General features: G+C 41.2%; 1 protein-coding gene across 1 annotated transcript in view; it reads right to left on the bottom strand.

The window, feature by feature from the left end:
- Positions 1-18063, bottom strand: part of NOX3 (NADPH oxidase 3) — a 58066-nt gene extending 40003 nt beyond the window's left edge. Inside the window, exons 1-7 of the mRNA XM_059083730.1 lie at positions 18016-18063; positions 17311-17406; positions 17084-17194; positions 15997-16081; positions 7785-7930; positions 5095-5276; positions 1448-1577 (exon numbers count right to left, since the gene is read on the bottom strand). Coding sequence (XP_058939713.1) covers positions 1448-1577; positions 5095-5276; positions 7785-7930; positions 15997-16081; positions 17084-17194; positions 17311-17406; positions 18016-18063 — 798 coding nt within the window. The remainder of the gene's footprint in view (positions 1-1447; positions 1578-5094; positions 5277-7784; positions 7931-15996; positions 16082-17083; positions 17195-17310; positions 17407-18015) is intronic.
- Positions 18064-18604: the final 541 nt, after the last annotated feature.

Raw genomic sequence — 18604 nt, forward strand, 5'->3', positions numbered from 1 at the left:
GATTCCTGCAAAGACGGGGTAGGTGTGGTGCAGTGAAGCGAGGGCACTTGTCCTTGGGATGCCTTTTGGATTCAGTGTCTCTAAGACATCAGAGAGAATATCGTACAGCTCAGCCAAGCGGTAATTGCAGAGCCCACACACGCTTTGAATCAGGATCCATTAAAAATAATGGGAAAGAGAGACAACGTGAGTTTGGGTGTGCAAGGAAGTATAGCAGGGGAGAGTGAACAGAGAGGTGGGCACGTTCCCCCCTTTTCATGATAGTTAATGTCAGCATACGCTGCTGGGAGCAGGCTCTAGTCTGTATTCATGAGGTGTGGGAGAGTATTGATTTTTTTTATGGAGACACTGTAGCTGAACATTTTAGAGAGGCATTGATGTTCCTCATCAATATGCAGGCTGGGTAGTGGCTCCCGATGGTTGGGTTTAAGACAGAGACAATCTATACCGGCCATTAAAAGAACCACAGTCTAATGGACACATCTATTCTACTTCTCTCGGTTTGAAACATTCTTCTCAGCTGTTTCAACTCTTAAAATCCAGCGCTTAATTTAAGAGAGTTAAGGATTTTCAAAAAAGTCAATCATTACATTCTTCATATGCTGATGACATAATTTCCCCAATCCTTACCATTTATATACTGAAAACTATCTTCCCATTGTTTAATGATACATATTTTTTGGCACTTGTTTCCTCCTTGTTTTAATCCGCTGGCTTCATTTACTGTCCTTCACGCATTACCCAGCTGCCCCAAGGTTTGCACTGTTCTAAGACCTGTCAGGATCCCAAAGAGAATTACTATTTCTATTTTTCTACGCCACCAAGTGTCATGCTTACAGCATACCCTGGAAATCTTACTTTTGAGATCCTGTGGACATTATCGTCTACTCTAATTAAGTCTATTTGGGGCTAATATTCTCATTATTTCGGTAGTAAAAGCTTAATTAGAACAGGAAGTAAATGAGCGTAAACTCGATTTTTTCCATCTCGAAAGTTGTGCAAAGAAAGGAAGCAAGCTTATAAAGAGGGCATGATTCTCATTTGGTCGTTGCCTAACGTTCATTTGGGAAGGGATGCTATTAATTCTCAGAATGCAGAGGGCAGTTGTTCAGGGGGTAGGGAGCTGAGTGCAGAGGGACGTGAGCCAAACAGCTTTCTGACTCTTCTGGAGACAGGACTGTGCTTGCGGGGGGCTCTGATTTCCCACCCTCTCAGCCATCCATATTTAAATGTAAGTGGAAGAGCACATTTCAAAATGAACAAAGTGCTTTTGGCAGGCAACCCCTAGTAAAATGATCCATAACTCGAGTTCCCTATTAGCACACTTAATAAAGAGTTGGCTTTGTCTCATGGTGACATGCGCTGTTCTTTCTTCAAGCATATAAAAGCTCTAGCTATTTTAACTGTGGCGACAGCTATTTTTAAAAGCTCCCGGGCTCATTCTTACCGAAGGTTCCTTGCCAGAAAATTGAGGCACCGGGCACCGGGCAGCTTTGTACCACTCGGCAAGGTGTTCTCTACAGAAGGTGACGTTGTGTAGCAGAAGACTCGCAGCAGTTTGCCCTCGAACAATCCGACTTGCCATTGAAAACAAAACAAAGCAAAACCGCCAAATTTGAAACTGATTTTGTGCAGTCTTGGGATGCCACAGATACACAGTTTACGACAGACTCTGCAATAACATTTCCACTGTCTTGAAATCTGGGCTGGGGTGTGTTTCCCTGAGCATCTTTAAAGATAGGAATTTAAGAAGCTTCGAGTGACTACCAAGATACCAGAAGAGACGTGCCCCTCGGTGGTATCCTGTGTTAAATTGAAAGTTGTCTGTATTAGAGAGTTCATAATGAAGGAAAATGGTTGGAACACATCCTTTCGTAGACTGTTGAATTTAATTAGGTTACGTCTTGTCCTGATTGCTGATTTGGGCTAACTGGCGAACTTTGTACTATTTGGGTCGTTTGCAAATTTATTGAACTTCTACCCTTCCTGGTTTGTTTCTGAGCACCTAGAAGTTATCAAGTGAAGAAGTCAAAAGAAGTGCCCTGAACAATGGTATTTTGCCCCCCAGTAACCGATAGCAGGCTTAGTATTTGAGAGGGTAAAAATAGGTCAGTGTGAAATGTGCCTTCAAGATGATATTGTTGTATTGGAGAGTGAAAAAGGAAGCTGGCCTTCGTGAATGGAGCACTGGGTCAAGAGTCCTGTGATACTGCTATATTATTATTATTTTTTTCATTTCTTGGCCGTGCCATGCAGCATGTGGGGTCTTAGTTCCACGACCAGGGATCGAACCCGTGCCCCCTATAGTGGAAGCATGGAGTCTTAACCACTGGACTGCCAGGGCAGTTCTGATCCCGCTATATTATATTTGCGACAGATGCAGTACCCATTGACCCAGGACAATTTGCGTAGGTACAAATTCCTCCCTTTAGCCACTGGTGCACACGCTGTGAGGCATGTGATGCTGAGGTCATGTCATCCAGGTGTCGCTCAATTCCTAGCAGTTTATGAGTAAAATACATGGATTAACTTTTGAGGAACATGATCCTCACAGAGAAAATTTAGCATGACACAGCTCAGGTCCTGGGTAGCCTGTGGAGTAACATGTCTCCTTGTGCATCGTAGGGCCTGGGAGGAGGGCAGGGCAATGCCCTTGGAAACAGCCTGGAGAACTGCCATCCCAGCCTTCGTCCCCGTCTGTTTATGGAAGTCATCCAAACCTGATAACATCCCACTGAGTTAGATGAGCAAAACTATCTGTGAATCTCCCATGAGCAAATGATGCCCAGACAGAGGAAGGGTGAATAAAAAATAGGAGCCAGAGGAAAAGAATCTGTAAATTTTAACACCTTCGTTCTCAGGCCTTAGACAACATTTCTTATTTTACCTAAAGGAACCTCAGAACACTTCTCAAATGCAGTAGGTATCTTTTTAAAAATTTTAAAACTTTTTATGTCTTCATCTATGCCATCCCAAAATAAGAAGATTAGTGGGCTTTAACACATTCCAATAATCCTACTTGGCATTTTTGTACAGAATTTGCAAATTACTTTCTGCTGTAAACAGTAGCTGTAGAATACTTCACGCTGAGAAGATTAAATGAGGCCCTTATCCCAAGATAAGCCTTCCAACTAAGTTAAAATGACTAAAAAAATTTCATCCTATGAAATGTTATTTGGATATTAAAAAATATCTCCAATGAAACACTGCCCATTGAAATCCTCTTGTGCTCCTACAAGGGACCAGGGCCTGAGTGCCGTGAAGGAAAGATCAGGGCGATGCATGCGTAACTTTTGTGAAGAGTTCTTCTGGACACACGCGGATTACGAAGAGCCTCTCAAGTGAACCAGAGGGGTTAACACCCTGGCACCGGCAGAAGAAGCCACAGAGAAAGGAAGGCCTGACAGTCTTTGGGGTGGAAGGCTTGGGGGCTACATACCCTCCACCCCACCCTCCAAATACGAAAAGTCATGGCGAGGGATGGCACATTCAGAAGAGTCAACTGCAGGTATTTTAAAGTTAAAAGAGGCTAGAAAGCCCTTAGCCAGGCAGCAGCCTCCATATGAACATTGACTGACTAGGTTTCTAAAGATGAGCAGAGAGGGATGGCCAGTGTTTTAGGGCAAAATACACCCCCGGGGCAATTCTTCCTCCTACGATGTCTGTGTGTCAGACAAGCTGACAGATGATGGGGCAGAGGCAGTGGCACCCGCTTGGACCCCCTTCAAGGAGTGGAGGGCTGAGATGAGGGGCGCTTCTAGCGTGGGAGGGAGACTGGAGGATGCAGTTGACTTGCTGGGAGGTGCAGATTGAGAAGAGCTCCCAGAGGGCCCCGCGTGGGATCCACAGTCACCGCGTGGTGCGTGACTTGCTCGGCCATCCAGCCTCTTGGGCCGTGTGTTTGCCCTTTTCCAGGTCTGGGCAGAAACAGAGCCCACCTCCGAGACGCGGCCGCCCTGCCCTCAGCAGCTGCCGTGGTGGGAGAACAAGGTGCAGGACATGGTAGCATGTGAGTGTGGGTAGCAGATGAGGAACTTCTGGCAAGTCTGTAATACAGGGCTTGGCAACATCACCAGGCACAGTCTTGCAAGTGTCGAGGAACGGTTTATTCATGAAAGTAGAGACCCGATCTTCAGGGCTTGTTACGAGTAAAGGTTTGGTTGCCTGAAGACCAGTGTCTTGGGTCTGACTCTGCCATTTATGTGTCCTGGGATCTTGAGCGAATCACTTAACCCTTTGAACATCTGTTTCCTCCTTAGTGAAATGGGGATAACAGCACCGTCTCTGTTGGGCAGGACTGTTTTCAAGGTCAGATTGATCATGCATATACATAAGTGTACTTTGAAAATTTAACATGGGAAAAAAGGGCATCAATTTATGAAATAATTCATATGGGACAACCTAGTTTCCAGACATCAATTGGTTGATTGGTCTAGAGCCATTTTGGTAATATTTAAAGAACTGAAAACATTATCTTTGAAGGTGCTATACTTTAGAGGCTGCTGCTCTAGCTTCCTGATGAAGGAATTAAGAGTATCAGGCGGGTGTTGCATGCCAGCACAGCATTTAATGGGATGTTTGAGAAAAAAGGGTTCCTAGAGGTCAGACGGGGAAACTGAGGTTCAGGGAATTGAAAGCCTTGCACATGGTCACTCTGAAGACTAGAGGCAGAGCCTAGGTCAGATTGGCCATCTCACATACTGTCCCCTCCCCGACACCGGGATGATTTTTGGTCAAGCAGAAGTAAACTCTGGCTGTCAAAAATATATATCCCAACAAATCCCATATAAACTGGATCGTGGAAATAGGTTCTGAATGAAACAGAGATCTACTGTTACTCAGCATTCGTTAAAGTTCTTATACACATGTCAAGACTCCCCAACAGAGATAGCTAGGAACAGTATAAGCCTTCACCACCTATGTTGCTTTTCAGTATTATTAAAAAGGTGTTGGGCCCAGTGAATGTGCTTTTTCATACATTCTATGTGTCCATTAGTCCTGCATGTCATGTTTTTCCATCCAAAAGACTTTCTAAGACTATTCTGAGGTTCACAGAGATAAAATTCTTACCCGTCGAGGACCATAAGGACTCACCCTGCCCCGTGGACGGCCAGACCGATAAGGAAGATGATAAAAACGTGGTGTGTGCACCAGAACAACTCATAGGACGCCTGCCGGATGAGCTCGGTGGAAGAGGTCATGATCAAGATCAAAGCCAGAGAGATCAACAGGCCAGTAATACCCGCGACTGTTGTTAGCAACTCAGTGATTGTGTTCTGAAAGAAACAAGCACCATGACATTAATGTCTCAGTCCTGTTTTTCCATTTTAGGATCAATATTTGAGAGTCCAAGCAGGTAGCAATTCAAAAGGTTCTAATCAGAAGCATATTAGCCTTGAAAAGCATCCCCATACACTTCGAGAGGGAACTTCCTTGTCCTTTCCTCCACCCCACCTGAGGGTGGAAATTTACGCTGCTCAAATTTTGCCCAGTGCCATTTTGTTAACTACATTTTTTCCCCATCTGTATAAATCAATCGTCATGTCAAAGTTATTAAGTTGAATTGAAATTAGGACAATATATGAAAATGCATTTTAAGATACAGTACTGCAAAATAAAGCCAAGTTTCAAGTTTTTAATTTTTAAAATAAAAATGAGGATGTCCATGCTTAATTGCATCTTAACATTAATAAACACTTTTTTGGAGAGCTCCCTCGGGGGCATTCCTAATAAAGCAGCTGCACACTCTGTTCCCCTGGCAGTTATTCCTTGCTCTCCCTTTTTAATTGGAAGGACCATGACTTGCATTTCTTTCATGTTACCTCAGGAGGCTTGGAATAAGGCTTTGTAAATCCCAGGTGATCAATAAAGATACAGCCATCCTTATCAGATAGGCCCTGCCAAAAGGCCAGAATTCTGCCCTGTGAGTGCAGAGGATGGTTAAATAGCTTTTTAGAATGTGAATCACAAAGCGTTTTGTTTTTATTGTGAATCTCCCATATTCTGGCCGAGTCATTAGTATCCACACATTGTGTTACTATCTTTGAGACAACATCGAGCTCAGCGAACTCACACTATATCTTTTGTCAGGAAAATCTCATTAATTGGGGCTGCTTTGAGATCTTAAGGTAATTTGGAGAGGGACTTCTCTGTTGTTTATTTTTTCTTCATAGAGCAAACAGTGGAAACAAAATTGAAAGGGGTATGTGTAAACATTTAAAAGACTTTTTTCAAGTGTACTCAGGCCTTTTAGAAATGCATTTACATCATATGATGTGCTAATTACAAACCACTCTTCTTTGCTTATTAAAGCAAATCCCCACTTCCCTCTTGTCACCACATATTTATAGACTGGTTTCAGTTGCAATGATAAGTCTTAAACAATTCCACTGTGTCTCTCTTTAGAAATACTCTGTAATGTACACATTGTGTTACTGATACCCATCTTTCTCTAAATATCCCAAATTAGAGGGTTTCCTGAACTTAATTAGTACTTAAATAGTATATTGCTTCTAAAATTACGAAATAACCATATAGGGAGTAGCTTAATCATCTTGTTAAATTGCTTTAAAAATATTTATAATAAGTGCTATTTATTACATAGTCTCTTCAAAGTGTTGAGATTTATTCTCGGGTGTGTATTGCAATGAATTTTCCAGAGCCTTAGTGGGGAAAAGAGTTAACCCCAGTAGGTGCCCAGACAAATCCTGCAGATCAAATGAGTACACCAAAGGCATTCCATTCCCACAAGCTTAGGGCATCTGTAGCTTCTAATTGTCGTCAGCTAAGAAAATGTAGCTCTACTTGATCAGTGGCCTGCTTTTCAAAATCATCTTCAGATAATTAGAGGACATGACATGGAAGAATTTCCCCAAAAAGAGACTTTGAGTTTTGCCTCTTCAAATCAGGCTGCGTGAGCAAAAGGGTCACTTAAAGGGATGGCCCAGATGGTAGTGGAGCAATTGGAGAAATTTCTCCAAACCATTCTGGAGGGTATTGTCTTGGGGCTCTTCTTGGGCAATACAGATTTTTGAGCTTCGTCAGCATGCTGGATACATATTCCAATAGAGTAGGTAGTGCGTGGCAAAAGTTTAAATCAATCAGGAAGAGAGAGGTAGAGGGTGGATTAAAGGAGAGAAATGTCTTAATCTTTACAGGTGGCTTTCTGTGGCTACACTTTGGGTATCCTTTTTTTGTCTCCCACATGGGCACACAGCTAATTAGCGTTAATGATGTCACTGGCTATGCAGGTCTTATTCTGGAATTAGCTGCTTTGCCCAGCATCAGATCTGCCAAACTAGTTAGTCACCTGTGTGCCAAAAATGACACAGGAGAAGGGATCCAGAAAACAATTTGCAAACTGAAAATGAAGACATCCAATTCCTCCTCCCTGAATTTAGATGGCACTTCACATTCTTTATGATTCTAACATAGGCAAAAAAAAAAAAAAAAAAAAAAATCTAATCATGAGCTACTTTAAAAAATTTAAATGGTAGGGTTTTAACAGGTTATTGCATTTCTTGTTTAGGTGTATTTACTATTTTTTGTGATCAACTAATTAAGTGGCATCGGTTTTTCTTCTTGTTCATAACTCCTCAGCAACATTGATGGCAGAAGAAAATAACGTTTGTTAAAAGGTGAAATTGATTTTGGCATTTGGCATAAAAGCCTCTCTAGCTTTTTGTTTCATTAAAAGCTTTTGAAATACAGTATTCCTGATACAGGGATCAGAAAAGGAAGAATCTGGGAGATGAGGAGCTAGGTGGCACGCGGGGAGAACTCACTGTGTGGAAGGTCCGGATGGGGTTGAGGTAGGTCTCATCTGGGGTGTCGCCAAGTTTGGAAAGTGCAGCTACAAGCCCCTCTGCCTCCGGCGACTGGCTCCAGTGGTAGCGCTCCAGGTTACACAGATGCGCCAAGACGTGGATGGCTACGGCCGGGGGTGACACGGGACACGCACCATGTGGGTTTCTCCCTTGGTAGTTACTCAGAAACTCAGTGCCTATCTGGTCAAGTTTCTCTGTTCTGGCTTTTGTAATAGCTAAGAAAGAGTAATTTGTGCGCCTTTCCCAGTGTCTTGAATGGAATGAATCAAATACTTCTGAAGATATTGTATGATTCACAACATTCATTTTAATTATATTCACATAAATTAAATTTCAATTCACCATAATTTAATTATAAACATATAATCATTCTGGACCTGGAATAGATATTATGATATACAAGCTAATTATATATATATATATATATATATATGTATTTCATCCTATACATATATATAAGATACACACACGTGCACACGTACACACACACACACACACACACACACACACACACACCTTCTTTCCCAAGAAATAAGAAAGCATTTTTCTAGAATACTATGCATCATGCACACTAATATATATGCATACGACATACATTATAGATACCAGAGGAGATAGTGTTTTTGTTCTCTTTCAGACTATATATTTTTTATTCTTACTTTATACATTTTAGTGTACATGTATATATATACCTACATGTACACACATACTTGCATGTGTTATTCCTAGTGGACTGAAATAAGCCAGTATTTATGGAACTAAGCCTCTCTGTATATTCTTAAGAAGAAAATTCAGCTTTCTCATTCTGGGAATTGGTGATGTGTAAATTCCAAATGAAGAGAATAAGCTCAGAACACAGCAACATCCAACCTAAGAAGTCTGTGCCCGATGCTACTCCTGCCTGTCTTCTGAAATCTGTGGGGAAGCCAGCAGTCACAACATCCAGACAAAGACATCCTCAGTCTTTTCCTACCAATGGAAGCCCTACTGGCTGGCCAGTTGATACTTGCCATTGGGATCAGATTCAAGTGTGAAATGAGAATTCATTACCCAGAGTACAGATCATTTCCCAGTTGATATGTCTTTCTTTTTTTCCTGCACCCACAGTGAAAAGCAGCAGAGGCTACTCCTATTATAAATCTCTACAGTTGTGGGTGAATTCTGGGGTCCTCCATGGCTGTAAGTTGTGGCTTGAGGTATGGGGAGTGAGGGCAAAAGGAACAGCAGAAAGTTCTGTGAATATCGGTGGCATCTGATTCCTGCGGTCCCAGTATCAGATACATTTAGAAATGACATCTTCTATTTAGCCTCTTCTCTCTGCCACCTGAGTTTCTTTGAACAGAGCCATTCCCTCTTCTGCCCTGCAAAGCAGTCCTCACGCTTTAAGACCCAATTCAAAAGTCGTCTTCTCAAGCATTCTTCGATTCCACAAGCACGGATATGTCATACCTTGATGACATTTCCCAGGTATTATGGTTCTGAGTATTTATTTATACCTCTGTTTCTTGATGGACTTTGACCCCTCAAGACTCGTTCATCTTGAAACCTCAACACCTGGCACGTGCTTAGGACCAGCCTGTCCTCAGTAATGATTTGCAGAGTGACCATAAGATTCCAGAAAGGGAGAAAGGTCCAGGGAGTCGATCTGTGGGCAACATTGTTGGAGTAGTGTTTTCCCTGCTAATACATGCTTTAGCACATTCTTCCACAGCCTTTTAGTTAGAAATCAATTCAAATATACTTGTGGTTGAAGCTCACTTAAGAAGGCAAAGCACATTATAGTGTTTCTGAGTCTGTGCTGTTGACTGTCTCCTTACGGGTTTGGTCAGGTTATAGCACCAAAGGGGCAGTGTCTTTCCTCGTTATGTTCAATGTGTTACTATATGCGGCCACATCTACGAAGGGGCTGCCTTGTTTGGTCTTAGCATCCACAGAGCTAGAAAAGCTTACCCGGCAGCAGTCTCCTGCAATATGCTGTATGTAAAATAGGAACTATTTGCTAAATTGAACATAAACATTGTCCAGTATTTTTAATTACTGTTTTCTGGTATCTTATTAAAGTTTTGAAAAAAATCGGTAATATTTTTCATAGCTAACATATATTGAATACTTACTATGCTGCAAACACTGTTATAAATTCTTTAGGCATATGATCTCATGTAATCCTCAGGTATTAATCTTATTCCCACTTTACAGACCCGTATATAACAAGTTAAGAGACCTATAGTCCATTAATGGCAAAGGTAGGATAAAACCCTGTTTGCTTGATTCCAGGGCCCCATCTTTTGACCTTGAAGTTATGCTGCTTCTTTTCACTAATCAATAGTTGTTATACCCTTACAGTCTACTGAAAATGAATTTCTCCTAAGGGCTTAGCTAGACTCTTTGAATGGCTCACTTGGCATCTTTAATCTAGAGTCAAATAGCTCCTAAGACTTATGACTGATCAGGACCTTTGGACTCCTCTTTGTAGGTGGTGTAAATGCTCCCTTTACGTTATGTCCCTTTACCCTCAACTCCTCTGCTCCTAGCTTTCTTCAATTCTCCCTTTGTGGACTAAAGCACACCGGGCAGAGAGGAGCTGTTCCCATTTTACAGAAATAGATACTGAGCTTCAAGCAAAAAATTAAGTGATGTATTTACCATTACATAATCCACATGTGATGGTCAGAAGTGGAACACAGGATAAATTCTAGGTCTTTTATAGTCTATGTTCTGTAACAACTTTCTCCCATGTAATGAGTTGCTGATCACAATCTATTTTCTGTTAGGTTGATTTCCACATGAGAATTTGACACTGATGAACTAAATTTAAGTACATTTATTGAATGAGCAAAGATATTGAACTTTTTATTTATTCTTCTTGCCAGGTTTCCCATAACAGGGCTGAAGAAACTAATGAAGTAGTATAAGAAAACCCAAGATGCTTTGCAAAAGGTGGCTCCTGAGGGAATATACTGAAAATTATTCTTTCCAGTTTTTTTATGTACTTTAAAATTCACGTCTTAAATGTTCCTTTGCTCCAGCTACCTCCATTTTGTTTTCTTTTCACAGGTAGAAAATAAAAAATATCGTATCTTATTTTACTTATCTCAGGCATTCTCAGAGAGGATACAGCTTGTGCCCTTTTTGTTTGTCTAAATGTTTTATTTCCTCTTAGATCAGATCCTAATTTTACTGTGATCTTGGCTTGGAACCAAAGGTATCCCAGCTACCAAATCCAGGACTGCTGGGACTTGATAGATACCAGGAGAGATACTGATTTTGTTCTTTTTCAGACATTATATTTCCTATTCTTCCCTTTATACATTTTAGTTATTTTAATATGAATAGCCATGCTATATTTACAGTGACAGGTGCTTCAAGTATGTGATAAAATAGAGATATGGTTTTATTTTCCTCTTTCTTAGTCATCAAAATCATATCATGTTACTAGATTTGATATGAGCATGTAGGAGAAACAATACTGAAGAGGATACTTCTCAGTTACTTAACTTTTTCAGTCCCTGTTTTCTCATCTGTAAAATGTGTGGATTGGACTAAACCTTGATGTCTAGGCTCCCTTCCAGCTGTCTGGCTCCTGTGTCTCCATCTGAAGTTAATTGGGAGTATCTGTCTCTAAAAGGGAGCTGTAGTCCAATATGAGAGCAATGCAAACATGGAACTTATGTTTTACTATGTTTTCAAAATCAACACTGTCTCAAAGGGGTTTCTTAAGTCTTATGGCAAATCCAGTGTCACCAACTACACAGGTTCCCTGTTCCTGGTGCCTCTGGGGACTTTCTGCCAAAGCCCTTGGAAGAGCCCTAGGTACGCATTTCCAGACCCCACCTTAATGCCAGACGAAAAGATGCTGCGACTGTGTCTTCCCGCAATTTTATTTTCTTACCGAAGTACTTTTACAGATAAAAGAGAGCCGCAATCTTAGACACACTACAAATGCACATTTAACTGGTGTGTGAAGTTCTGAGTTCACATAAGGAGATTTTATTGAAGAGTGAACAAAAAAACCATAAAGGCTACAATTAGAACCAGTTGCCCTGAGAAAGTTCCTTTCCCTTCTTTCTCTCCTTCTTTTTCTTTTTCAGGAGATCAAAGCGAGTGTAATTGAGGGAGGATCTTGGAAGTGTGGTCAGTTTTCGCTATCTTTCTGCCTGCCTGTCAGTGATAACAGCCATTCTGAAGTTAGTCACCTTCTAATTAAGCAGCTTTTAGAAAGAAGGACGCTGGGACAAATCCTGGCTGCGTTTCTTGATTCTGCATTTCAGAATCTGGCCCCAAACTTTCAAATTTGCGGTCTGATTTCTGCAAGAATACACACATTCTCTGGCATCCTGTACGTGCCACTCGTCTGTAAATCACATTAAACCGTGTTAGGCAGGACGGGGTAGAGAGCCTCCTTGGAGCTCCCCGAGCCTCAAGCAGAACTAGTAGCCACCCCTTTGGGATCAAGTCCTGAAGAGTCTGGGCCTCCGGGACTGTTCTCTGTGGTGAGGCCTCCAAATCACTTTTTCTTAGCACCCCGATTCTGAGGTCATTTCTCTCAACCTGTCTGTGTTGTGTTTCTTGAGGTTTAATCAGCAACTCATCAGGGGCTACACGTGGGTCACCGTCCACCCCGGAACCTAGCGGATGCAAGCTGCAGAATTTGCCAGAGAGAGCTGCCTTGGTCACTGTTCACAGACCCCTTGAAGGAAGCTCGGGCTCAAAGTACTACTATTCAATTGCAAGTGTCTTCAAGGTCTACTGTGGACCAGACAGCCCAGAAAGATGTGCATTAATAAGAACGGAGAAGCTGTGCAAAACTATGATTTTCATACCAGTGAGGTGATAGGGCTCTGAAAATGATTTATTAGTGGTTGAAGAAGGCTCCAGCAGCTCTTATCATAGGCAGGCATGCAGGAAGGCAGGAAGCCAAAGGAAGAAGAGTTCCTGTCACTGCATTTTCGGTGATGCCCTTGATTATGGATACCATTGTCTGCCTCTTCCCTCCTCCTCCCCAGCCTACTTTCACAGGCTCTAATTACATCCTTTAATGATTTGACCAATTAAAGCCTGCAGTTCAACTTACAGGGGAACGGATGAGAAATTAGAGGCTGGCACACAAACCTCGATGTGGATGCACTTCTTCCAAGGTTACACACCTCTATTAAGCCAGTCGGCTATTTGAAAAGCAGCATAATGGGCGATGCTAATAAAATAAGCACGGGGACATTTTCAGCTGCTCCCAAGTGCATACACCGGAAGGACAAAATGTGAAAAGCAAAGGTGTATCTATGAAACCAGGGCTTAGCATTTTTTTTTTTTCCCTAAAAGCACAGATGCCAGCCGCGTTTTGTAGTTAATGTGAAGTGTAATAATTGCTTTGTCAGGGTTTGGGAGAAGCAGGGAGTGATCTCCCCACCTTCCTGCCTTTGCCTGGAACGGAAACAAGCGCAGCGCTGCTGGTTGCCATGGAGGTGGGAGATGAGGAATGCTCTGCGCTCAAAAGCAGTCAGACCCTGCTGGCGCAGCCCCGGGAGATGTTTGGGAGCCTGGCAAACAGTGGGGACTCAAGCAGAAGAGGGCCAGAGAGGATACTTGACTCTCTCCAGGGATCTGTGAGGGAAGGAGGGAGAAGAAAGAGCATCCCGCTTTGTCTTGTCAGAGCAGAATGCGAATTGATTATCGCGGATGACTGGCGTCTTTCCGGATCTCTTCACCGCCCGCTCTATCTTTCGTCCACCCCAAACTGTTCCCGGTTCCCTGGGAACTCCCGCACTCTCACGTCTTGTCTCTTTTTCCAGTAATTCTCTTGATCTCTTTTGCCTGCTAGCTGACTTCTCTACTCAACCCCAGGTTTGACCGAATTTGTTCAGGAGCTATTATGTGCCGGGACCGGGAAAGCCAAGAGGCATAAGGCACAGTCGCAAGCTTTAAGGTGATCAGAGTCTGAGAAATAGTACTATATGGCAGGAGGTATGGCTGGACCCGCAGGTGAGGAGGGCCAACAGCCCAGACCTGGAGGCTCAGGGGAAAGCTGGCCAGGCAACGAGTCCTAGGTACCTAGGTACCTAGCAACCACTTACCCAATGAAGAAGGAGAGGATAAGCATTTTGGACAAAGGGAATGGCAAGAGCAAAGGCAAAGACTGCTCAGGGACCACCAGGAGCTAGGGAAAAGCAAAGGGGTCCAGTGACAGGTGAGGAGGAGCGCCAGTGGGCGGGGCTTGATGAGCGGAGCCTGCGGCCCTGTTAAACTTGGATCTGATTCTCTTTGCGATAGCAGCGGCGAATGACCTTGAAGTCTGTGGGTTTCCTAGAGGTCCACTCCTGACAACCGGTCTGCTCATCTTATAAGGATGGATAGACTGGATTCTTGTTCTTTTATTTCCACAGAGGAGGACAGAAGGAACTTATCCGAGATCACACAACCCATCACTAGCAGGGGTATAAAATAACTTGGTTATCTGATTCTAGTCAACTGCTGTCCCTATGAATTATACTCCGTCCTGAAAACATTACTGACTGTACCAGTTTCAGAAGGTTACAGCTCCTATCAGGGTATCTGGCACATGGGAGGGAGATATTCAATACACATCACTGATGCAGGTATACTATTGATATATGATTCCAGATGAAGAAATATACATACCCAAAGGTTTAAGGAGAAACCTACTGTATAATACATATTTTCCTTTCTTCTTTGATTTCTTTTCTGATTGTTTTGATTCTGTGGGTTTTTTTGTTCCTTCTCTAATATCTTTGTAACTTTCTCTTAGAGTCCAATTCTGCCTTAAAGCTATTGCAGTGATCATATTCTTCCTGCCATCTTACTGTGTTTTATCTCCTCTTTTAACGCAGAATTAAAGATTCTTAAGATTTTAAAGGAAGCCTAGAGATTCCTTGAATTCCTTCTCTGAAGTGCTTTTCAAGGAGCAATTTGGATTCCACTAGGACACCTCCCCCAACAGGGAACTCAGCACTCTCAGGGGACCTTCATTCTAATTTTAGATCATTTTCAAGGTCTGGCAAAGACTTCCGTTTCTGAGCTGAAATCTGCTTCCCTGAGTCTTTATTCCTTCCCGCATTCACTCATTCATCAAAGATCGCTGGCACCTACATATACTCAGCGCTACCGCAGGCCTTGGAACACAAACATGAATTAGCCCTGCTCTTTGTCCTCCATCCCTTCGCTAGCGTTCTCTAAGACATGATGTATTTTTACGCTTAAGTCTTAACAAACTCCAAAGACCTTTTGCAAACGTTTCCGGGGTTGGTTTAATCTGGCATTGAAGACAGCGGGTAGGGAACTCTCCCCACACATCTCAGCGCACACCCAAAGTTGTGCTAATTGGCACTGGGGCACCGGCTGTCATGTCTTGTTGCTTAATTAAACCCACATTTGTTTTGAGTGTTCTTTTTACTCTGCTATTTTTTTATGCATGAGAGGATAAAAACAAATGAGAAAAACAGTTTACTGTTAAATTAGTTTGAGGGAAACAGTCCTGAATCATAACTCTTTATTGTTCAGATAGCCTTTTATTTCAATGTCTTTGTTGCCCAACAAAACCACAAGCCAGTTGGTCATTGCCCCTGTTCCTTTCTTCCCCACCAGAGTTTAACCTTGACCTTTGATGCTAATTTCTAGTGCCTTTATCTTGAATTCTCTTGTTTTCTATTCAAGAAATAGTGATGACACTTTACATACCTATAAAGCTTCATATCTTTTCAAGATCCTTTTATATCCCCTAGCTCAATACTATTCAGAACCTTGTTCACAGGATCTTGCTTTTCTTTTCATTGCCCATGATACCATTTGATAGTCATTTTCCTACGAATGGATGGGATTTTGAGTATAGGTCAATTTTATTTCTGATGTGACTTATATTGACTAACAGTGTTCATTTTTCAAGTGGGTTTTTACCGTGGTATTATCAACAAGCTTAATTATTCACAAATAAAAATGAAGTTTCATAAACGTTTCCTTGACAAATTGAAGGCTTGGTAGGGAAGACTGCATGCGTATAAATCAGAAATTTAAAAATCCATTTATATAAGGTTTGTACGGTCAGATGGAAGGCAAAGATTTCTTTTACCTAAGGGTGAGTCTTTGGCAGGGAGAAAATAAAGCTATAAAGTGAATGGGAGGTATTATAAAATTAATCAGGCAATTGATAACAAGCACTTACTTGCATTCATGGCTATCCCATAGGCCACCAGTTTGTGGAACTTGAGATTTTTGTCTAATTGCCTCCTCCATGGTCCTCGGAAGCACTAGAATGACAAAAATTAAAAGTCTTATTCAGGGAAAATCATAGCAATAACAGTGTCATAAGAGTTAAGAAAGCAGGACTCAGGCCCTGTCTCTAAATTACGGAAGGTGAGGCTACATGACACAGAAATCAGTGGCCATTAATTCAACAAGCAAAAGCAAATGGTTATTACTGGCTTTGCTGAAATTTCAACTCAATAAAAGTGACTGAGTTAGTAGTTGCCTGGCTATAAGCCCAAACTCTAGAATGAACCTGCTAATAATCATGCCTCAGCTAATTTAGAAAATGAAGATGAAAAACCATCATCCTCAGTGACATGGTTTAAGCAGTCTATAAATTATTCCTTACTACACAAAGACAGGCTCTATATTCATCTACAACTAAATATTCATAAAATTATGAAGATGATTATATAATAAATTATGTAGTCTAGAAGGGTTATTGGAGGTCTTACTTTTCTGTACAGTGCATTATTCTGTTTGGCAGGAAACACAGGTAAGTACCCAACACGGTGAAATCTACATAATTAGGAAATGCCCTAATATGTCTGGCAGGGGCTAAAATTTACATACTAAAATCTATGTACAGTGACTGTGTTTTCCTGGGTTGAAAACTCAGAGAGATGCTTCTTTAGTGCATTTGGCTCATCTACTTATTTAGCTCCTCTTAATCAGAAATTGTCATAATTCAAGCTGTTATAATACTTCCATCTTCACGAGTCAGGTCAATCTTATTAGCTCCCCTTTTCCGGTGAAGCAAATGCATCAGGGGAAGGTTGAGCAAAGAGTCCAATGTCATGTAGGGAGTCAATGGCAAAAGCAAAAGACAAATCAGATGTACCAATTTCAGACGTTCAGTTTTAGTCCTTGTGTTCTCACTACAGAGAAACAAACCTCAGTCTAACCAGGATTATTGGGAATTTCATAGTGAAGTACATCTTTGTTTTCAATGACACATGCTAGATCAGAACAACTGAACTTATTTCAAATAATTTAGTACTTACACTACTTGTCCCTCTCATGAGTGAAAGGAGGTTTCGACTGACTGGTAATAGAATTAGCATGCAGTTAAAATTCAGGCACACTGCAGATGCTCGAGCCCAAGCCAGCGTTGACTGTCCATATATAAACACACAAGAAAGAGATACAGTGAAAACAAGGAAGCCGGGGAAAATAGAATGCATTTTCTTTCTGAAATGATAATTAATGCGAAGTCTCCAAATCTACTTACACCCAGAATAACTCGTGTATAAAGGAAAGACTCTTCCTCTTCGTACCAACGGAACGTGTCAATAAACAGATATAAATTTACTCCCAGCCATGAGAGCTACAGTAGAATGAAAAAAGAACCAATCAATACTGTCTTCAACCTTTTCTTCTATTCAAAATCACTTGGGGTTCTTGGGGTTCTTAAAGTGAAATGAAGAGCTTCTCAATATCAACCACAATATACAGCACTTATTTCTCATAGATTAGTTTTTTAACAGTTATCGTAATGATAAGAAATTGTTAACTTTCTAAAAAAAGACTTTAAACGCATATGGGTATATTTTAAGGAAATTAATGAAAAGTACAAAACCATCCTAATCAACACTGCTATAACGTTTTAAGTCAATGATGTCAAGAAGGAGGAAATCTTTAAAAACAACTCAGAATGTACTCTAGAAAAATTCCAATTTCATAGTCTAATTCAAAGCCTTCATTCGACTTAGAGAAACATTCATACATGATGCAAAAGCAAACTACTTGACTTTAAAAGTCATGCCTTACATGATTCAGCAAGGGTAAATTAAATATATCTATTGAATGTTTTCTAACGAGTTTTAGTCCTTTAACCAGAGCAATACTTGAAGTTATTTCATATTGCTATACAAGTTATCCTAAGAATCAAGATATTCAATGTATATATTTAAAGTTAAATAAAAATGATACTTACTACTAATATGATGGAGAGACTTTCATTCAAAATCCAGCAACCCATCATGACAGCTTTGCTCTTTTGCTGTCAGCAAATTGTTTCTTTCATTCACCTGAACCTGGACGTTGTAACCTTACCCTTAGTAAGGGCTTCCCTGCTAAGTTATTTTGTCTTTTTGTCTTAGGAAGCACCTACTGGGAGCAGCTCCCGAGGAATTTCTAATTAAGGACTTCTCGCCAAAGGCACATCTCCAAGTTGACATGCCTCCTGACCTTGGTGAAAACAAGGCAAGTCTCTGTCTAATGATTCCTTCCTTCAAAGATTTCACAAGCAAAGAAAGCTCGTTTTATTAAATTAGCCTCATGTACTTTGTACCCCATTCCTTTTCTACATGATTGCAGTCAAGATGATAATAAATCCTTATGTAAATTTAAAGAATAACCTAGCTGCTGATGGCTGGATACAGCAAAACATTTTTATAGAGTTTTCCCTACTTAGCTTCTTTACTTCCTTTCTCTATCTTTGAAAAAAGCTTTTTATAGAAGACATAGAACAGCGGGTAAATAAATATAAGTTAAACAATCTTTCAGAAGATGGTGAAGAGAAA

This window comes from Kogia breviceps, chromosome 13 (assembly GCF_026419965.1).
Source record: "Kogia breviceps isolate mKogBre1 chromosome 13, mKogBre1 haplotype 1, whole genome shotgun sequence".
NCBI lineage: Eukaryota > Metazoa > Chordata > Mammalia > Artiodactyla > Physeteridae > Kogia > Kogia breviceps.